The sequence below is a fragment of the Nerophis lumbriciformis genome, linkage group LG29 (assembly GCF_033978685.3).
Source record: "Nerophis lumbriciformis linkage group LG29, RoL_Nlum_v2.1, whole genome shotgun sequence".
Classification (NCBI taxonomy): Eukaryota; Metazoa; Chordata; class Actinopteri; order Syngnathiformes; family Syngnathidae; genus Nerophis; species Nerophis lumbriciformis.
The window spans coordinates 26,589,290-26,610,096 of NC_084576.2; the positions used below are offsets into that span (position 1 = coordinate 26,589,290).

At 39.6% G+C, this 20,807-nt stretch overlaps 1 protein-coding gene across 1 annotated transcript in view; it reads left to right on the plus strand.

Moving 5' to 3' along the window:
• LOC133572005 (FYVE, RhoGEF and PH domain-containing protein 6-like) overlaps positions 1 to 20,807 on the plus strand; it is an 80,305-nt gene that overhangs the window by 20,356 nt on the left and 39,142 nt on the right. Inside the window, exons 3-5 of the mRNA XM_061924609.2 lie at positions 7,828 to 7,957; positions 9,995 to 10,056; positions 10,138 to 10,168. Coding sequence (XP_061780593.1) covers positions 7,828 to 7,957; positions 9,995 to 10,056; positions 10,138 to 10,168 — 223 coding nt within the window. The remainder of the gene's footprint in view (positions 1 to 7,827; positions 7,958 to 9,994; positions 10,057 to 10,137; positions 10,169 to 20,807) is intronic.

Genomic DNA, 20,807 nt, shown 5'->3' on the forward strand with positions numbered 1-20,807 from the left:
CCCCCCCCCCCCCCCATTTGTTGTATTAGTCAACATTGCAACTTTTTCTAAATTACATTTAACCTTTAAGCTTTTTTATTTCACTTTTGTTATGTTTTTGTTTATTTTAATAGTATTTTTAGAATGTGCCGTGGACCTTTAAAACATTAGCTGTGGGCCGCAAATGGCACACTTTTGACACCCCTGCTATTATAGATAATAAAAAATTAAATCTGATAAATCTATGGATAAAAAGCAGAGCCTGGCGACGCATGCACGTTTATCATAACTCTCTCTCTCTCTCTCTCTGTCTCTGCCCCTCCCTCACCAATGCTGCTGCGCACACAATTTGTTTTGTTTTTAACCCTTTCTTAACCCTGAACGTACATTGAAAATACACGCGACCCTAACTCAAAATGCCGGACATTTGAGGCATTTAAGAAACTCCGCCCTGACAGCTCCGCAAAAGAGGACATGTCCGGTGAAAAGAGGACGTATGGTCCGTCTATCGTAGCCCGTTAGCTGCTAGCATGCCGTGTGTTGTGCCTCGGTGTGCATTGTTTACACAACGTGCGTTACGCTACTCAATATGTCCGTGTGGAAACTCATTCGGTACACCTCCGAACCGAACCGGAACCCCCGTACCGAAACGGTTCAATACAAATGCACGTACCGTTACACCCCTACTGTATATATAATTATAATATATAACATATAATATACAAAGTCATATAATTCAGGAACATAACTAAAGTAGTTTTTTACTGAAACACACTCGAATGTACATGAACGTGGTTTACAATTTTAACTATGAACGATAAAACATTGAATATTTAAACTACATGAACGTTGCTCTTTTACTGCAAACCACCGTCTTGATCGACAAGCTTTTTTATAATCAGGCAAAAGCGTGGTGAAAAATAAAGGCGAAAAGATCAAAACCATCCACTTATTGGATATAATATCTTTGTTGCTATGGTTACCGTAGTGTGTTGTTCATATATTAATGACCAAACTTTGTCTTGCTCATGCTCAAACTTTTACTCGTCCCTCCATGAATGCATCCAAACATCTACAGTAGAGATGCGCGGTTTGCGGACACAACCGCGGAGTCCGCGGACTATCCGCGGGTCGGGCGGTTGAAATTAAAAAAAATTGGATTTTATCCGCGGGTTGGGTCGGGCGGTTGAAATAAAAAAAAATTAGATTTTAAATAGATTCAGGCGGGTGGCAGTTAAACCAATTCGGAAATATATATACATAGTTAAATGATGTTACCCACATACGAAAAACGAGCAGGCACCTGCAGCATATGCCACAACAGAAGAAGAAAAAAAAGAAAGAGATTGCAACGCCGGCAGCAAACGTGGTACGCGACAAACTAAAAAAAGGAATACAAAAGACCAGGGGAAAAAAAGGCCAGAAAAGTTCAGCGTGGAGTCGTTTTTATGAGGTTGTAAATCAGGATGATAGTAATGCTGGATACGTGATTTGCAAGAGCTGTGACGCTGTTTATATCTACGACAGTCACAAAACCGGGACATCTAACATGGTGCATCACATTTGTGCAAAACCCCGAATCTCCACAAACACCCTGAGCATGAGCAGTTTCGTCCGCCGTGATCCCAGAAGAGTGCCACAGGATGTTAAAACAAGATAGAACGCAGCTGCCTGCAGCAGTTTGAGTGGTGCGAGTGCGCTTGGAGGTGCGCTCAGCGCGGCTCCCAGATGATTGCGCACTGGTGTGCGTCTGGGCCGTGACAGCGTGGCACGCATTGAATGTCTCTGCTGCATTGGATCAGTCTCCTTTCTTTAACAGGCAAAAGCTTTATAACCTCACTAATGCCTTGCATCGTCTATATTAGATATATAACAACGGGCGGGTGGCGGATGGCGGGCGGGTGCGGTTTTGATTAAATGTTAGTTCGGGTGGATGGCGGATGGTTGACGACTTTTGTGATGCGGTTGCGGATGAAATAATTGCCTATCCGCGCATCTCTAATCTACAGCCATCGTCTTCTTCTCACCTGAACATCATTATCTAGCACCACCTGCTGGTCACATTGTGTATCACTGTCAGTTTAGCTGCATATCATGACACGTATGTCACTCAAAAGTGCAGATTTTACCCAATGGAATCATTTATATAGTTTGAAATTATCCAGTGGGCCGCGTTGAAAAGTTGATGTTGCTGTATTATGCCAACAGAGCCCAGTTAACTGCCTTTTTTATGCTGTTTTGCAACACCCGTGTCATGTGACTTCAAACTTGACACCTCATTGGCTGGTTCTGAGACAGGATCGATTGCTTCAGTCTTAATTTAAGAGAAATGAGTCTTGCTTTTTGAAACAGCAAATTTTTGGACACACAAGCAGAATTTTGAAACATTTTGTTACATAAATTCAGTGTAAAAAATAAGCTTTCATAATAAAGACACAAATGAACTCTCCGTAGTTCTACTCCAGTCCTGCATGTGGCAGTAGTCTGCACGAAAGGTAGCAAAAAAGTAGTAGATTTTAGGTGATCACCCAGCTTTCACACACTTAAGGTAATAAACGACACATTAATATAATAATAATATCTGTGCTGTTCCACTCCAGTCCTATAGGTGTCAATAGTGTGCGTTACAAGCTGATGTACATCTATGTTCTATACACACACACGACAATATACAAACCACAAAACCAGTGAAGTTGGCACATTGTGTAAATGGTAAATAAAAACAGAATATAATGATTTGCAAATCATTTTCAACTTATATTAAATTGAATAGACTGCAAAGACAAGATATTTAATGTTCGAACTGAGAATTTTTGTTATTTTTTGCAAATAATAGCTCATTCGGAATTTGATGCCTGCAACATGTTTCGATAAAACTGGCACAAGTGGCAAAAAAGACTGTGAAAGTTGAGAAAATGCTCATCAAACACTTATTTGGAACATCCCACAGGTGAACAGGCTAATTGGGAACAGGTGGGTGCCATGATTGGGTATAAAAGCAGCTTCCATAAAATGCTCAGTCATTCACAAACAAGGATGTCAACAAATGCGTGAGCAAATTGTCCAACAGTTTAAAAACAACATTTATCAACCAGCTATTGCAAGGAATTTAGGGATTTCACCATCTACGGTCTGTAATATCATCAAAAGGTTCAGAGAATTTGGAGAAATCACTGCACGTAAGCGATGATATTACAGATCTTGGATCCCTCAGGCGGTACTGCATCAAAAAGCGACATCAGTGTGTAAAGGATATCACCACATGGGCTCAGGAGCACTTCAGAAAACCACTGTCAGTAACTACAGTTCGTCGCTACATCTGTAAGTGTAAGTTAAAACTCTACTATGCAAAGCCAAAGCCATTTATCAACAACACCCAGAAACGCCACCGGCTTCACTGGGCCCGAGCTCATCTAAGATGGACTGATGCAAAGTGTAAATATTTTCTGTGGTCTGACGAGTCCACATTTGAAATAGCTTTTGGAAACTGTGGACGTCATGTCCTCCGGACCAAAGAGGAAAAGAACCATCCGGATTGTTCTAGGCGCATAGTTGAAAAGCCAGCATCTGTGATGGTATGGGGGTGTATTAGTGCCCAAGACATGGGTAACTTACACATCTGTGAAGGCGCCATTAATGCTGAAAGGTACATACAGGTTTTGGAGCAACATATGTTGCCATCCAAGCAACGTTATCATGGACGCCCCTGCTTATTTCAGCAAGACAATGCCAAGCCACGTGTTACAACAGCGAGGCTTCATAGTAAAAGAGTGCGGGTACTAGACTGGCCTGCCTGTAGTCCAGACCTGTCTCACATTGAAAATGTGTGGCGCAGTATGAAGCCTAAAATACCACAACGGAGACCCCCGGACTGTTGAACAACTTAAGCTGTACATCAAGCAAGAATGGGAAAGAATTCCACTTGAAAAGCTTGAAAAATGTGTCTCCTCAGTTCCCAAACGTTTACTGAGTGTTGTTAAAAGGAAAGGCCATGTAACACAGTGGTGAAAATGCCCCTGTGACAACTTTTTTGCTGCCATTAAATTCTAAGTTAATGATTATTTGGGGGAAAAAATGTGTGAACATTAAATATCTTGTCTTTGCATTCTATTCAATTGAATATAAGTTGAAATCATTGTATTCTGTTTTTATTTACCATTTACACAACGTGCAAACTTCACTCGTTTTGGGTTTTCTACATTATACACAAATTGTAATAAAAACATAGAATTCAGATGAAAATTAGTGAAGCGCTACTTTTAGGCATCTCAGTATTTATACGTGTATGTACATGAATGTGTTGCTGCGGTGAATTAGAATAAGGCACAGGAGCAGGATTTACATTTTTTTCTGAAACTGTACACTCTGTTTTCCACAGCTTATCTTAGAGTAGCTTACTTTTGCGGTGTGTGTGTGTGTTTGCACTTCAAAGTGATCAACATGTTATAAAACACGTTGAGCAGCTCAACAACAGAAATGACTCACAGCAGCCATTGTAAGCGTGCCATTGTGTATACGTGTGTGTGTGTGTGTGTGTGTGTGTGTGTGTGTGTGTGTGTGTGTGTGTGTGTGTGTGTGTGTGTGTGTGTGTGTGTGTGTGTGTGTGTGTGTGTGTGATTGCTTTTAATGCATTGAGTTGCATTTGGTGCTGCAGGTTGAATTTAAAACAACTAGAGCGTGCTTAGTAGATCAGCACATTTCCATATTACCAAAACAAAAAACACTTCTCTTGCAGTACTTCCCATGGTTTAGGAGGGGTTTTAAATATGTAAATAAAATACACTATATTGCTAAAAGTATTTGGCCACCCTCCTTGACTCACATATGAACTTGAAGTGCCATCCCATTCCTAACCCATAGGGTTCAATATGATATCGGTCCACCTTTTGCAGCTATTACAGCTTCAACTCTTCTGGGAAGGCTGTCCACAAGGTTGCGGAGTGTGTTTTATAAGGAAGTTTCCCACCATTCTTCCAAAAGCGCATTGGTGAGGTCACACACGGGAAGGCCTGGCTCTCAGTCTCCGTTATAATTCATCCCAAAGATGTTCTATCGGGCTCAGGTCAGGACTCTGTGCAGGCCAGTCAAGTTCATCCACACCAGACTCTGTAATCCATGTCTTTATGGACCTTACTTTGTGCACTGGTGCACAGTCATGTTGGAAGAGGAAGGGGCTCGCTCCAAGCTGTTCCCACAAGGTTGGGAGCATGGAATTGTCCAAAATGTTTTGGTATCCTGGAGCGTTCAAAGTTCCTTTCACTGGAACTAAGGGGCCAAGCCCAACTCATGAAAAACAACCCCACACCCTAATTCCTCCTCCACAAAATTTCACACTCGGCACGAAATGTATCATTCTCCTGGCGACCTCCAAACCCAGACTCGTCCATCAGATTGCCAGATGAAAAAGCGTGATTCATCACTCCAGAGAAAGCGTCTCCACTGCTCTAGAGTCCAGTGGTGACGTGCTTTACACCACTGCATCCCACGCTTTGCATTGGACTTGGTGATGTATGGCTTAGATGCAGCTGCTCGGCCATGAAAACCCATTCCATGAAGCTCTCTGCGTACTGTACGTGGGCTAATTGGAAGGTCACATGGAGTTAGGAGCTCTGTAGCAACTGACTGTGCAGAAAGTCTTTGCACTATGCGTTTCAGCATCCGCTGACCCCTCTCTGTCAGTTTACGCCGCCTACCACTTGGTGGCTGAGTTGCTGTTGTTCCCAAACTCTTCCATTTTCTTATAATAACAGTTGACTTTGGAATATTTTAGGAGCGAGGAAATTTCACGACTGGATTTGTTGCACTTCAAAGTGACAGTTCCACGCTGGAAATCACTGAGATTATTTTATAAATGTTTGTAGAAACAGTCTCCATGCCTAAGTGCTTGATTTTTTTACACCTGGGGCCGGGCCAAGTGATTAGGACACCTGATTCTGATCATTTGGATGGGTGGCCAAATACTTTTGGCAATATAGTGTAAACACAGTATTTCCCTAAACCAGGGGTTGGCAACCTTTACCAGTCAAAGAGCCATTTTGACCAGTTTCACAAATTAAAGAAGACCATGGGAGCCACAAAAATCTTTTGCAAATTAAAATGAAATAACACTGCATACAAAGTTTTTTTTTCTTGCTTTGTGCTATGTATAAACCAGGGGTCTCAGACATGCAGCCCACACCTTAATATGAAAATTGAATGTTAGTGTAGCCCGCAAGTTTTATATGAATGGCGCTTGACAGCGTCATACTTGTCAACCTTCCCGACTTTTCCGGCAGACTACAAATTTCAGGGCAATTATTCTCTCGAACGTGCCGTGAAGGTACAGCATAAAGCGCCCACTACAACCAGTGTGCCGGCCCAGCCACACGTTGTATGGGGCTTCTGCTTGCTCACGTAAGTGACAGCAAGGCATACTTCGTCAACAACCACACAGGTTACACTGATGGTGGCGGTATAAAAAACTTTAACACTCTTACTAATAATGCGCCACACTGTGAACCCACATCAAACAAGAATGACAAACACATTTCGGGAGAACATCTGCACCATAACACAACATAAACACAACAGAACAAATACCCAGAATCCCATGCAGCCCTAACTCTTCCGGGCTACATTATACACCCCCGCTACCAAACCCCACCCACCTCAACCGAGCACTGGGGCGGGGGGTTTGGTAGTAGCAGGGGTGTATAATGTAGCCCGGAAGAGTCAGGGCTGCATGGGATTCTGGGTATTTGTTCTGTTGTGTTAAGGTGCAGATGTTCTCCCGAAATGTGTTTGTCATTCTTGTTTGGTTTTGGTTCAAAGTGTGGGGCATTATTAGTAAGAGTTTTAAAGTTGTTTTATATGGCCACCGTCCGTGTAACCTGTGTGCCTGTTGACCAAGTATGCCTTGCTGTCACTTGTGCAAGCAGAAGCTCCATACAACAAAATTCTAGGCTGGCACACTGTTTGTACAGATTGTAGAGGGTGCTAAAATGCTGTACCATCATGGCACGCCCGTATTATTATTGTTAGGGTGAAAGTCGTGAGTATTAATCCCGGGAGATTTCTGCGAGAGGCACCTAAATCCGGAAATCTCCCGGGAAAATCGGGAGGGTCGTCAAGTATGCAGCTGAGCCGCATCAGAGTGATCAAAGAGCCGCATGTGGCTCCGGAGCCGCGGGTTGCCGACCCCTGCCCTAAACTCATCATACAAATTATATTCTAAAAATAAACATTTACCTAATATCAATATAATTCAATGTCAATGCATTATTTGTTGAGGTGTTCTATATAAGGAGTAAAACAAATTGTCATCCTCCATCAATCCATTTTGTACCGCTTTTCCCTCTCCATGTCTTTTAAAAAAACCTGCGTGGAAATCTGTTTTGTGTTTCCACAACAAAAACATTTGAGAGCCCCAGTGAAGACATGTTTTTGAAAATTGCATAAACAAACTTGAGCGGCAGGCTCGTGTGATGTTGTGCAACGCGGCGGATAATCGTCATGAATTGTTGTTGTTTTTCTGGCTGTGTCAGGAATGTGCTGCGGCCAGACTGCAGCTGCAACATCAGCTGACTTGGAAAGTTTTTTTTAAATAGAAAACAACGTCCCTCTTTTAAATATGAGACCCAACTTTGGTAGCTCATTTTTACACAGATGTGCGTTTTCACATTTAAAGGTAACACATCCATCCATCCGTTTTATACCGAAATTCCCTTTCAGGGTTGCACGGGGGCTGGAACCTATCCCAGCTGCACTGGGACCAACATTCATACTCACACTCACACAATAGGGCCAATTTAGTGTTGCCAATCAGCTAATCCCTTTTACCCAAACATGTCTCCTTTTTATTCTAAACAGAAGCTCTGTCGAGGTGGATGATGTCATCTCAGATGATGACTTCATACCTTCATCGGATGAAGAGGAGGACGAGGAATACGACAGTTCTCTCTCAAGTAAAGGAGAGCCCGAGCCGCAGGAGGAAAACGGGGTAAGGGATATCAATGACTTTTCAGTATCACTATGATATGAAAAATGAGTCCACCTCTCACTTTTCTGCAACCAGGGGACAATATTGTCGAAAGTAAACTTGGTTGTGGTTTGGATTAGTCAGTGTACAGCTTGTATAGCAGTATAGATCTACAAAACCAGTGAAGTTGGCACTTTGTGTAAATCGTAAAAAAAAAACAGAATACAATCCTTATTAATATATTAATATTAATTGTTATTTATTTTATTTTATTTATTTTAATTATTTATATTTATTTATATTTATTTATATTTAATGTTCAAACTGGAAAACTTTATTTTTTGCAAATATTAGCTCATTTGGAATTTGATGCCTGCAACATGTTTCAAAAAAGCTGGCACGAGTGGCAAAAAAGACTGAGAAAGTTTAAGGAATGCTCTTCAAACACTTATTTGGAACATCCCACAGGTGAACGGGCTTATTGGGAACAGGTGGGTGCCATGGTTGGGTATAAAAGCAGCTTCCATGAAATGCTCAGTCGTTCACAAACAAGGATGGGACGAGGGTCACCACTTTGTGAACAAATGCGTGAGCAAATTGTTTAAGAACAACATTTCTCAACCAGCTATTGCAAGGAATTTCGGGATTTCACCATCTACGGTCCGTAATATCATCAAAAGGTTCAGAGAATCTGGAGAAATCACTGCACGTAACATTGAATGCCCGTGACTTTTGATCCCTTAGGCAGTGCTGCATCAAAAAGCGACATCAGTGTGTAAAGGATATCGCCACATGGGCTCAGGAACACTTCAGAAAACTACTGTCAGTAACTGCAGTTTGTCGCTACATCTGTAAGTGCAAGTTAAAACTCTACTATGCAAAGCCAAAGCCATTTATCAACAACACCCAGAAGGCTTCGCTGGGCCCGAGCTCATCTAAAATGGACTGATGCAAAGTGTAAAAATGTTCTGTGGTCTGACGAGTCGGCATTTCAAATTGTTTTTGGAAACTGTGGACGTCGTGTCCTCCGGAACAAGGAGGAAAAGAGCCATCCGGATTATTCTAGGCGCAAAGTTGAAAAGCCAGCATCTTGTGATGGTATGGGGGTGTATTAGTGCCCAAGGCATGGGTAATGTACACATCTGTGAAGGCACCATTAATGCTGAAAGGTACATACAGGTTTTGGAGCAACATATGTTGCCATCCAAGCAACGTTATCACGGACGCCCCTGCTTATTTCAGCAAGAATGCCGAGCCACGTGTTACAACAGCGTTGCTCCATAGTAATAGAGTTCAGGTACTAGACTGGCCTGCCTGTAGTCCAGACCGGTCTCCCATTGAAAATGTGTGGCGCATTATGAAGCCTAAAATACCACAACGGAGACCCCCGGACTGTTGAACAACTTAAGCTGTACATCAAGCAAGAATGGGAAAGAATTCCACCTGAAAAGCTTCAAAAATGTGTCTCCTCAGTTCCCAAATGTTTACTGAGTGTTGTTAAAAGGAAAGGCCATGTAACAGTGGTAAAAAGGCCCCTGTGACAACTTTTTTGTTGCCATTAAATTGTAAGTTAATGATTATTTGGGAAAAAAAATGTGTGAACATTAAACATCTTGTCTTTGCAGTCTATTCAATTGAATATAAGTTGAAAAGGATTTGCAAATCATTGTTTTTATTTACCATTTACACAACGTGACAACTTCACTGGTTTTGGGTTTTGAACTAACCACTGAACTAGAGTCAACACACAGCCATTATTGACAAGTGAGTACAAATCACAGTGAACGTTGTCACTCGTAACAAAATATATTTCTACAAGCTGTACACTGACTACTCTAAAGTATATCCACCTTTAATTTGTATAATATTAAACTGCTTATATAGATCCTTGTTTTGTAAGGTGTCCCTGAGTGCACCTTTTAAATAAAATGAAGACATGAAAAATGTTCATGTAAACACCTTTTTATTTTCAGTAATCAGAGGGAGATTTGTGATGCCTGTTTTTTTTTTTTTTATGTCATATTCATCATTTTGCTGTTTCTTTTATAACCGATGCAGAGCGGCCCCAAAAAGTCCAAGATCTGTTACATCGCCACTGAAATTATGACCTCTGAGAAAGTGTAAGACCTTTTGTTGTTCTGTGAGCAGCAAAAAGAAGTCATTTTACTGAGACTAACATTTCGCTCATTATTGCCTTTTAGGTTCGTGGATGTCCTGAAACTGCTCCATGTTGTAAGTACATGTTACCCTTCCTTTAAAGCACTGATAAGTACTATTTCTACCCCTGATGCATTTGGTCTTTTCCGCCTTCTGAATGTTGTTACAATCACTATGTTCCCATGCACTAAATGTGTCTGATTTCTCAAATAGTTATTTTTATTTGTATTTTCACACCTGCGTGGGAAGTCCAAGTGTCCGTGCACACTCTCTGCGCAAAATATATGCGGTCCATTAAGATTTTCAATCCAGCCCGCCGGACCTTCTACTCGTGTTGTCCCGATACCAATATTTTGATACCGGTACCAAAATGTATTTTGATACTTTTCGGTACTTTTCTATACTTTTCTAAATAAAGGGAACCACAAAAAATGTCATTATTGGCTTTATTTGAACAAAAACATTTACTGTACATTAAACATCTGTTTATTTTTGCAAGTTTGTCCTTAAATAAAATAGTGAACATACAAGACAACTTGTCTTTTATTAGTAAGTAAACAAACAAAGGCTCCTAATTTAGCTGCTGACATATGCAGTAACATATTGTGTCATTTATACACCTATTATTTTGTCTACATTATGAGGGACAAGCTGTAAAAAAAATATTATTAATCTACTTGTTCATTTACGGTTAATATCTGCTTACTTTCTCTTTTAACATGTTCTATCTATACTTCTGTTAAAATGTAATAATCACTTATTCTTCTGTTGTTTGGATGCTGTACAACAAATTTGGGTATCAATCCGATACCAAGTACCGTATTTTTCGGAGTATAAGTCGCACCTGCCGAAAATGCATAAATAAGAAGGAAAAAAACGTATATAAATCGCACTGGAGCCCGGCCAAACTATGGAAAAAAACTGCGACTTATAGTCCGAAAAATACGGTAGTTACAGGATCATACAGTCGTGTTCAAAAGTTGACATACACTTGTAAAGAACATAATGTCATGGCTGTCTTGAGTTTCCAATCATTTCTATAACTCTTATTTTTTTGTGATAGAGTGATTGGAGCACATACTTGTTGGTCACAAAAAACATTCATGAAGTTTGCTTCTTTTATGAATTTATTATGGGTCTACTGAAAATGTGCTGGGTCAAAAGTATACATACAGCAATGTTAATATTTGCTTACATGTCCCTTGGCAAGTTTCACTGCAATAAGGCGCTTTTGGTAGCCATCCACAAGCTTCTGCTTGAATTTTTGACCACTCCTCTTGACAAAATTGGTGCAGTTCAGCAAAATTTGACATGGACTTGTTTCTACAAACAAAAATTGAGCTGTTTGGCCAAAATACCCAGCAATATGTTTGGAGGAGAAAAGGTGAGGCCTTTTAATCCCAGGAACACCATACCTACCGTCAAACATGGTGGTGGTAGTATTATGCTCTGGGCCTGTTTTGCTGCCAATGGAACTGCTGCTTTACAGAGAGTAAATAGGACAATGAAAAAGGAGGATTACCTCCAAATTCTTCAGGACAAGCTAAAATCATCAGCCCAGAGGTTGGGTCTTGGGCGCAGTTGGGTGTTCCAACAGGACAATGACCCCAAACACACGTCAAAAGTGGTAAAGGAATGGCTAAATCCGGCTACAATTAAGGTTTTAAAATGGCCTTCCCAAAGTCCTGACTTAAGCGTGTGGACAATGCTGAAGAAACAAGTCCATGTCAGAAAACCAACACATTTAGCTGAACTGCACCAATTTTGTCAAGAGGAGTGGTCCAAAATTCAAGCAGAAGCTTGTGGATGGCTACCAAAAGTGCCTTATTGCAGGGAAACTTGCCAAGGGACATGTAAGCAAATATTAACATTGCTGTATGTATACTTTTGACCCAGCACATTTTCAGTAGACCCATAATAAATTCATAAAACAACCAAACTTCATGATTGTTCTTTGTGACCAACAAGTATGTGCTCCAATCACTCTATCACAAAAAAATAAGAGTTGTAGAAATGATTGGAAATTCAAGACATCCATGACATTATGTTCTTTACAAGTGTATGTCAACTTTTGATCACGTCTGTATATTGGGTGTCAGAGATGATGAGGCAGTGGTTATTGACCATCTCACAAATCCTGTCTACGGCATGTACCGTATTTTCCGGACTATAAGGCGCACCTAAAATCCTTTTTTTTCCCCCCTCCAATACGAGACGGTGTGCCTTTTAACCCGGCGCGCCTAATGTACGGAATAATTCTGGTTTTGCTTACCCACGTCGAAGCAATTTTATTTGGTACATGTTGTAATGATAAGTGTGACCAGTGAATGGCAGTCAAACATAAGAGATATGTGTAGACTGCACTATGATGGCAATATGACTCAAGTAAACAACACCAACATTTTAAATGTTCCATTGAAAATATAGAACATAACACACGGCGCTCAAAAATCTATCAAAATGTTTTAGTACGACTTTGGTAAGCTATGAAGCCGCACCGCTTGATGGATTTTCGGCGCATTAAACACAGGAGTATTATTATGATGCGTGTAGAAGGTAAGACATATTATCTGGCGTTTTGTTTTGCAATATTATGCAAAAGCGACTTTTTTTACCTTCTGTTACCTGCTGATCCGTATTTGGGATCTGCATAAATCCTGATAAATTGCGGGTGTCCGCCTTTTGAAGTCTGTGCTGACACCGTTGTTGATAGGCTTCTTCTTTTTCTCTATCGTCTTGTTATGTGACATTCATCCTCCGCTGTTGCCATTTCTAATATAAAGTAGTGTAAAGTTCTTACTTATATCTGTCAGTGAACTCACCATGAAAGCACTAAAACATACCGGTGTAGTGACTTTATATTATTCACCCAAGGAACTTTAGTTATTAGAGAGTTCCGGTCGGACGGGTTTTCACGGGACACATTTCGGGTGTTGTTGTTTCCAGATGAGGAGATGCTGCTCCGTTATTGATTGAAGTAAAATCTGAATGTCATTAAAACAGTTAGCGCCATCTTTTGAGACTTCTTCCACTCCCGTCCTTGCACGCTACATCGCTACAACAAAGATGACGGGGAGAAGACGCTGCCGAAGGCGAGCCACGAAATAAGACCCGCCCACAAAACGGCGCATCCAGAAGCGACTGTCAGAAAGCGGCTCGAAGATGATGTGTAAAACATCATCTGTGCAACATTTTGACCAAAGAATCACCATTACATGTTATGTAGACCACAAGGAAGTCTTTTCCATTTAGAAAAAATAAATAATAATATGACCCCTTTAATGCGCCCTATAATCTGGTGCGCTTTATATATGAAAAAAGATCACAAATAGACCATTCATCGGCAGTGCGCCTTATAATCTGGTGCGCCTTTATGTATGAAAAAATATTTAGAAAAATAGATCATTCATTCGCAGTGCGCCTTATATATGAAAAAAAAGACCAAAAATAGACCATTCATCGGCGGTGCGCCTTATAATCCGGTGTGCTTTATATATGAAAAAAAGATTTAAAAAAAAATAGACCATTTGTCGGCGGTGCGCCTTATAATCCGGTGCGCCATATATATGAAAAAAAAATGGAAAAAAATAGACCATTCATCGGCAGTGCGCCTTATAAACCGGTGCACCGTATATATGAAAAAAAGATAAAAAATAGACCATTCATCGGCGGTGCGCCTTATATATGAAAAAAAGATTTGAAAAAATAGACCATTCATCGGCAGTGCGCCTTATGATCCGGTGCGCTTTATATATGAAAAAAGATAAAAAATAGACCATTCATGGGCGGTGCGCCTTATTATCCAGTGCGCCTTTATATATGAAAAAAGATCAAAAATAGACCATTGATCGGCAGTGTCCCTTATAATCCGGTGCGCCTTATATATGAAAAAAGGTCAAGTAGACCATTCATCAGCGGTGCGCCTTTATATATGAAAAAAGATCACAAATAGACCATTCATCGGCAGTGCGCCTTATAATCTGGTGCGCCTTTATGTATGAAAAAATATTTAGAAAAATAGATCATTCATTCGCAGTGCGCCTTATATATGAAAAAAAAAGACCAAAAATAGACCATTCATCGGCGGTGCGCCTTATAATCCGGTGTGCTTTATATATGAAAAAAAGATTTAAAAAAAAAATAGACCATTCATCGGCAGTGCGCCTTATAAACCGGTGCACCGTATATATGAAAAAAAAGATAAAAAATAGACCATTCATCGGCGGTGCGCCTTATATATGAAAAAAAGATTTGAAAAAATAGACCATTCATCGGCAGTGCGCCTTATGATCCGGTGCGCTTTATATATGAAAAAAGATAAAAAAATAGACCATTCATGGGCGGTGCGCCTTATTATCCAGTGCGCCTTTATATATGAAAAAAGATCAAAAATAGACCATTGATCGGCAGTGTCCCTTATAATCCGGTGCGCCTTATATATGAAAAAAGGTCAAGTAGACCATTCATCAGCGGTGCGCCTTTATATATGAAAAAAGATTAAAAAATAGACCATTCATCGGCAGTGCGCCTAATAATCTGGTACGCTTTATATATGAAAAAAGATCAAAAATAGACCATTCATCGGCAGTGCGCCTTATAATCCAGTGCGCCTTATATATGAAAAAATATTAAAAAATAGACCATTCATCGGCAGTGCGCCTTATTAATGAAAAAAGGATCAAAAATAGACCATTCATCGGCGATGCGCCTTATAATCTGGTGCGCTTTATATATGAAAAAAGCTCAAAAATAGACCATTCGTCAGCGATGCGCCTTATTTATGAAAAAGATAAAAAATAGACCTTTCATCGGCAGTGCGATTTATAGTCTGGTGCGCTTTATATATGGAAAAAGGTCAAAAATAGACCATTCATCGGCAGTGCGCCTTATAATCCAGTGCGCCTTATGTATGAAAAAAGATTTTTTTTAAATAGATCATTCATTCGCAGTGCGCCTTATATATGAAAAAAAGAGACCAAAAATAGACCATTCATCGGCGGCGCGCCTTATAATCCGGTGTGCCTTTATATATGGAAAAAAAGATTTTTAAAAAATAGACCATTTGTCAGCGGTGCACCTTATAATCCGGTGCGCCTTATATATGGAGAATATATTTAAAAAAATAGACCATTCATCAGCAGTGCGCCTTATAAACCGGTGCACCGTATATATGAAAAAAAGATAAAAAATAGACCATTCATCGGCGGTGCGCCTTATATATGAAAAAAAAGATTTAAAAAAATAGACCATTCATCGGCAGTGCACCTTATGATCCGGTGCGCTTTATTTATGAAAAAAGATCAAAAATAGACCATTCATCAGCAGTGTCCCTTATAATCCGGTGCGCCTTGTATATGAAAAAAGATCAAGTAGACCATTCATCAGCGGTGCGCCTTTATATATGAAAAAAGATAAAAAAATAGACCATTCATCGGCAGTGCGCCTAATAATCTGGTACGCCTTATATATGAAAAAAGATCAAAAATAGACCATTCATCGGCAGTGTGCCTTATATATGAAAAAAGATTTAAAAAATAGACCATTCATCGGCGATGCGCCTAATAATCTGGTACGCCTTATATATGAAAAAAGATCAAAAATAGACCATTCATCGGCAGTGCGCCTTATATATGAAAAAAAGATTTAAAAAAATAGACCATTCATGGGCAGTGCGCCTTATTATCCAGTGCGCCTTTATATATGAAAAAAGATCAAAAATAGACCATTCATCGGCAGTGTCCCTTATAATCCGGTGCGCCTTGTATATGAAAAAAGATCAAGTAGACCATTCATCAGCGGTGCGCCTTTATATATGAAAAAAGATAAAAAAATAGACCATTCATCGGCAGTGCGCCTTATAATCCAGTGCACCTTATATATGAAAAAAGATTTAAAAAATAGACCATTCATCGGCAGTGCGCCTTATATATGAAAAAAAGGTTCAAAAATAGACCATTCATCGGCGATGCGCCTTATAATCCGGTGCGCCTTATACAGTATATGAAAAGTGATCCAAAATAGACCATTCATCGGCAGTGCGCCTTATAGTCCTGTGCGCCTTATATATGAAAACAATATCAAAAATAGCTCTTTCGTCGGCGTTGCGCTTTATAATCCGGTGCGCTTTATATATGGAAAAAGATCAAAAATAGACCATTCATCGGCAGTGTCCCTTATAATCCGGTGCGCCTTGTATATGAAAAAAGATCAAGTAGACCATTCATCAGCGGTGCGCCTTTATATATGAAAAAAGATTAAAAAATAGACCATTCATCGGCAGTGCGCCTAATAATCTGGTACGCCTTATATATGAAAAAAGATCAAAAATAGACCATTCATCGGCAGTGCGCCTTATAATCCAGCACGCCTTATATATGAAAAAAGATTTTAAATATAGACCATTCATCGGCAGTGCGCCTTATATATGAAAAAAGGATAAAAAATAGACCATTCATCGGCGATGCGCCTTATAATCCGGTGCGCCTTATACAGTATATGAAAAGTGATCCAACATAGACCATTCATTTGGCAGTGCGCCTTATAGTCCTGTGCGCCTTATATATGAAAACAATATCAAAAATAGCTCTTTCGTCGGCGGTGCGCTTTATAATCCGGTGTGCCTTATATATGAAAAAAGATCAAAAATAGACCATTCATCGGCAGTGCACCTTATATATGAAAAAAATATTTTTAAAAATAGACCATTCATGGGCGGTGCGCCTTATTATCCAGTGCGCCTTTATATATGAAAAAAGATCAAAAATAGACCATTCATCGGCAGTGTCCCTTATAATCCGGTGCGCCTTGTATATGAAAAAAGATCAAGTAGACCATTCATCAGCGGTGCGCCTTTATATATGAAAAATGATTAAAAAATAGACCATTCATCCGCAGTGCGCCTAATAATCTGGTACGCCTTATATATGAAAAAAGATCAAAAATAGACCATTCATTGGCAGTGCGCCTTATAATCCAGTGCGCCTTATATATGAAAAAAGATTTTTTTTAAATAGACCATTCATCGGCAGTGCGCCTTATATATGAAAAAAAGATCAAAAATAGACCATTCATCGGCGATGCGCCTTATAATCCGGTGCGCCTTATACAGTATATGAAAAGTGATCCAAAATAGACCATTCATCGGCAGTGCGCCGTTTAGTCCTGTGAGCCTTATATATGAAAACAATATCAAAAATAGCTCTTTCGTCGGCGGTGCGCCTTATATATGAAAAAAGATTAAAAAAATAGACCATTCAACGGCGGTGCGCCTTATAATACGGTGCCCCTTATATATGAAAAAAGATTAAAAATAGACCATTCATCGGCAGTGTGGCTTATATATGAAAAAAATATATTTTTAAAAATAGACCATTCATCGGCAGTGTGCCTTATAGTCCGGTGAAAATACGGTACGCACACACACATTTTTTTTAATACGCACATCGATCGAAAGACAGATATTTCTTTTACACACAGACAAATGATAATATGGACAGACAACATAAAATCTGATTACACACACTGAGATTGAGACTCACGTTTGCTACAATAATAACTCCGTAGAAGGAAAGGAAGTAAGGCAGACTGGAGGGTGCTTGTGTGAAAGGAGCCTAATTGCTCTTTCATACTTGAAAACACCCTAAATGATTGACTCTTTTCCTGCAAATGCACCTCCTTTGTCAGCGTGATGTAAAAGGTGCACTATTATTTTAGAAGACGTCAACGCCCTTACATGCACGGTTTCGGTGAAGCGATGACCTCTCAGAGTGGAATCAAAGCAGCTGATGATAAAGTGGCTTAATCCTAAAGGCAATTTAACCTCCACGTTCATCCGCCGCGCTGAATCATTTAGGCTTAAGGGCTAATTACATTTTTTTATTGCCAGGAGGGCGTGTGAAGTGGCTCTTCAAGGCTGCAGTCAGGCTTAAAAAAACAACAACCCTCAGCTTGCCAACATGTGACGTTACCTGCTTTGCATACAACATAAACTAAAAATAACTATTTTTTTGCTTATTTTATGTGCCTTGTTGTTATTTTAAAAAATGGTTACATCATTGTTTCAGTTAGTTTGGCCCGCCAAAAGGTGGCTACTAAATTGAATACAAATTTATACTGACCTTTTTAACTCATTGATGGCATGTCCGCATTGCTACACTGTGTATAAGAGAGAAAAAAAGAAAAAGTCAGATTTTACTGTTGCTTAGTCGCCAGACATTTATTGTAAAATCATCAGTGGTGCCATATTTCCATTTACAGTAGTGCACTGCAAAAACAGGGAACGTAGATTTCATGGTAAAAAAAAAAGTAGCAGCTCAGTTGCCAGAATTTTGCAGTAAAAATAACAGTTTCACAATTTATAGCAATGCACTGGGAAAAAAAAAAGTAGATTTTTCAGACAAAAAAAACAAAAAAAACTGGCAGCTCATTTGCCAAAATGTTACCATAAAAATAACAATAGTAGTTTTTCAATTTAAAGTACTATAAAAACTGTCCGCTCACTCACCGGAATTTTTAACGTAAAAACTACTGTGGTACACTTTTTCAATTTGCAGTAATTTTGTGTAAAGACACTACATTTTAAAGTAAAATTCTGGTCATTGAGCTATAAAAAAATATTTTATAGGCCAACTAGTTGCCATTTATTGAACCTGACAATCTCATATATATATATATATATAGAGAGTTTTATATATATATATATATATATATATATATATATATATATAGTTAGGGGAATGAAGTTGTGTAAATGGTAAATAAAAACAGAATACAATGATTTGCAAATCCTTTTCAACTTATATTCAATTGAATAGACTGCAAAGACAAGATATTTAACGTTCGAACTGGAAAACTTTATTTTTTTGCAAATATTAGTTCATTTGGAATTTGATGCCTGCAACATGTTTCAAAAAGCTGGCACAAGTGGCAAAAAAGACTGAGAAAGTGAAGCAATGCTCACCAAACAACAAGATCCCACAGGTTAATTGGGAACAGGTGGGTGCCATGGTTGGGTATAAAAGCAGCTTCCATGAAATGCTCAGTCATTCACAAACAAGGATGGGGCGAGGGTCACGACTTTGGAAAGAAATGCGTGAGGAATTTGTCGAACAGTTTAAGAACAACATTTCTCAACCAGCCATTGCAAGGCATTTAGGGATTTCACCATCTACGGTCTGTAATATCATCAAAAGAGTCAGAGAATCTGGAAACCAACATTGAATGCCCATTACCTTGCATCCAAAACCGACATCAGTGTGTAAAGGATATCACCACATGGGCTCATGAACACTTCAGAAAACCACTGTCAGTAACTACAGGTCGTCGCTACATCTGTAAGTGCAAGTTAAAACTCTATTATGCAAAGCCAAAGTCATATATCAACAACACCCAAAAATGCTTCGCTGGTCCCAAGCTCATATAAGACTTATGCAAAGTGTAAAAGTGTCCACATTTCAAATTGTTTTTGGAAACTGTGGATGTCGTGTCCTCCGGAACAAAGAGGAAAAGAACCATCCGGATTGTTCTCGTCGCAAAGTGTAAAAGCCAGCATCTGTGATGGTATGGGGGTGGATTAGTGTCCAAGGCATGGGTAACTTACACATCTGTGAAGGCACCATTAATGCTGAAAGGCACATACAGGTTTTGGAGCAACATTTGTTGCCATCCAAGCAACGTTATCATGGGCGCCCCTGCTTATCATTATTATTTATAAATATATTGTCTTTGCAGTCCATTCAATTGAATATAAGTTGAAAAGGATTTGCAAATCATTGTATTCCGTTTTTATTTACCATTTACACAACGTGACAACTTCACTGGTTTTGGGGTTTGTACAACACAACTAGTAATATAAAATATGCAATTCATCATAAGCTCTGATTTGGAAAAACTGCTTTATTTCCTGTGCTTGACTGTTTTTTTTCCTGAGCTCTGTTTGAAGATAGAAATATGGTCATATGAGCATATGTCACAGACAGGAAGTATCTGTCACCTAAATGGTGCAGGAATGGAGTCCGGTGATGACACATAGTCATACCAAGTCTGAAAGAATGCGGATGTGTTTGTTCTATGTTCAGGCACTCACACGTCCCATGTAGACTAGTGAATTATAGTTCATAAACATAACCATGTACACATCAATTCATGCTCCCAGACTTGGATCATCTCCGTCAGTCTACCCCAGGGCAGCTGTGGCTATGAAAGTAGCTTACCACCACCAGGTGTGAATGATTGATGGGTTCTACATGTAAAGCGACTTTGGGTACTTAGAAAAGCGCTATATAAATCCCAGTTATTATTATTATTATTATTATTATCTTAGACTTGGATCGGTCAGGCCCAGTCTTCGACTTAGATTGGTCACATCTAGTCTTAGACTTGGATTGGTCAGGCCCAGTCTTCGACTTAGATTGGTCACATCTAGTCTTAGACTTGGATTGGTCACATCGTCTTAGGTTTAGATTGGTCACCACTAGTCTTAGACTTGGATTGGTCACATCTCGTTTTAGACTTGGATTGGTCACATCTAGTCTTAGACTTGGATTGGTCACATCGTCTTAGGTTTAGATTGGTCACAACTAGTCTTAGACTTGGCTCGGTCACATCTAGTCTTACACTTGGCTCGGTCAGATCTAGTCTTCGACTTGGATTGGTCAGATCTAGTCTTAGACTTGAATTGGTCACATCTAGTCTTCGACTTGGATTGGTCACATCT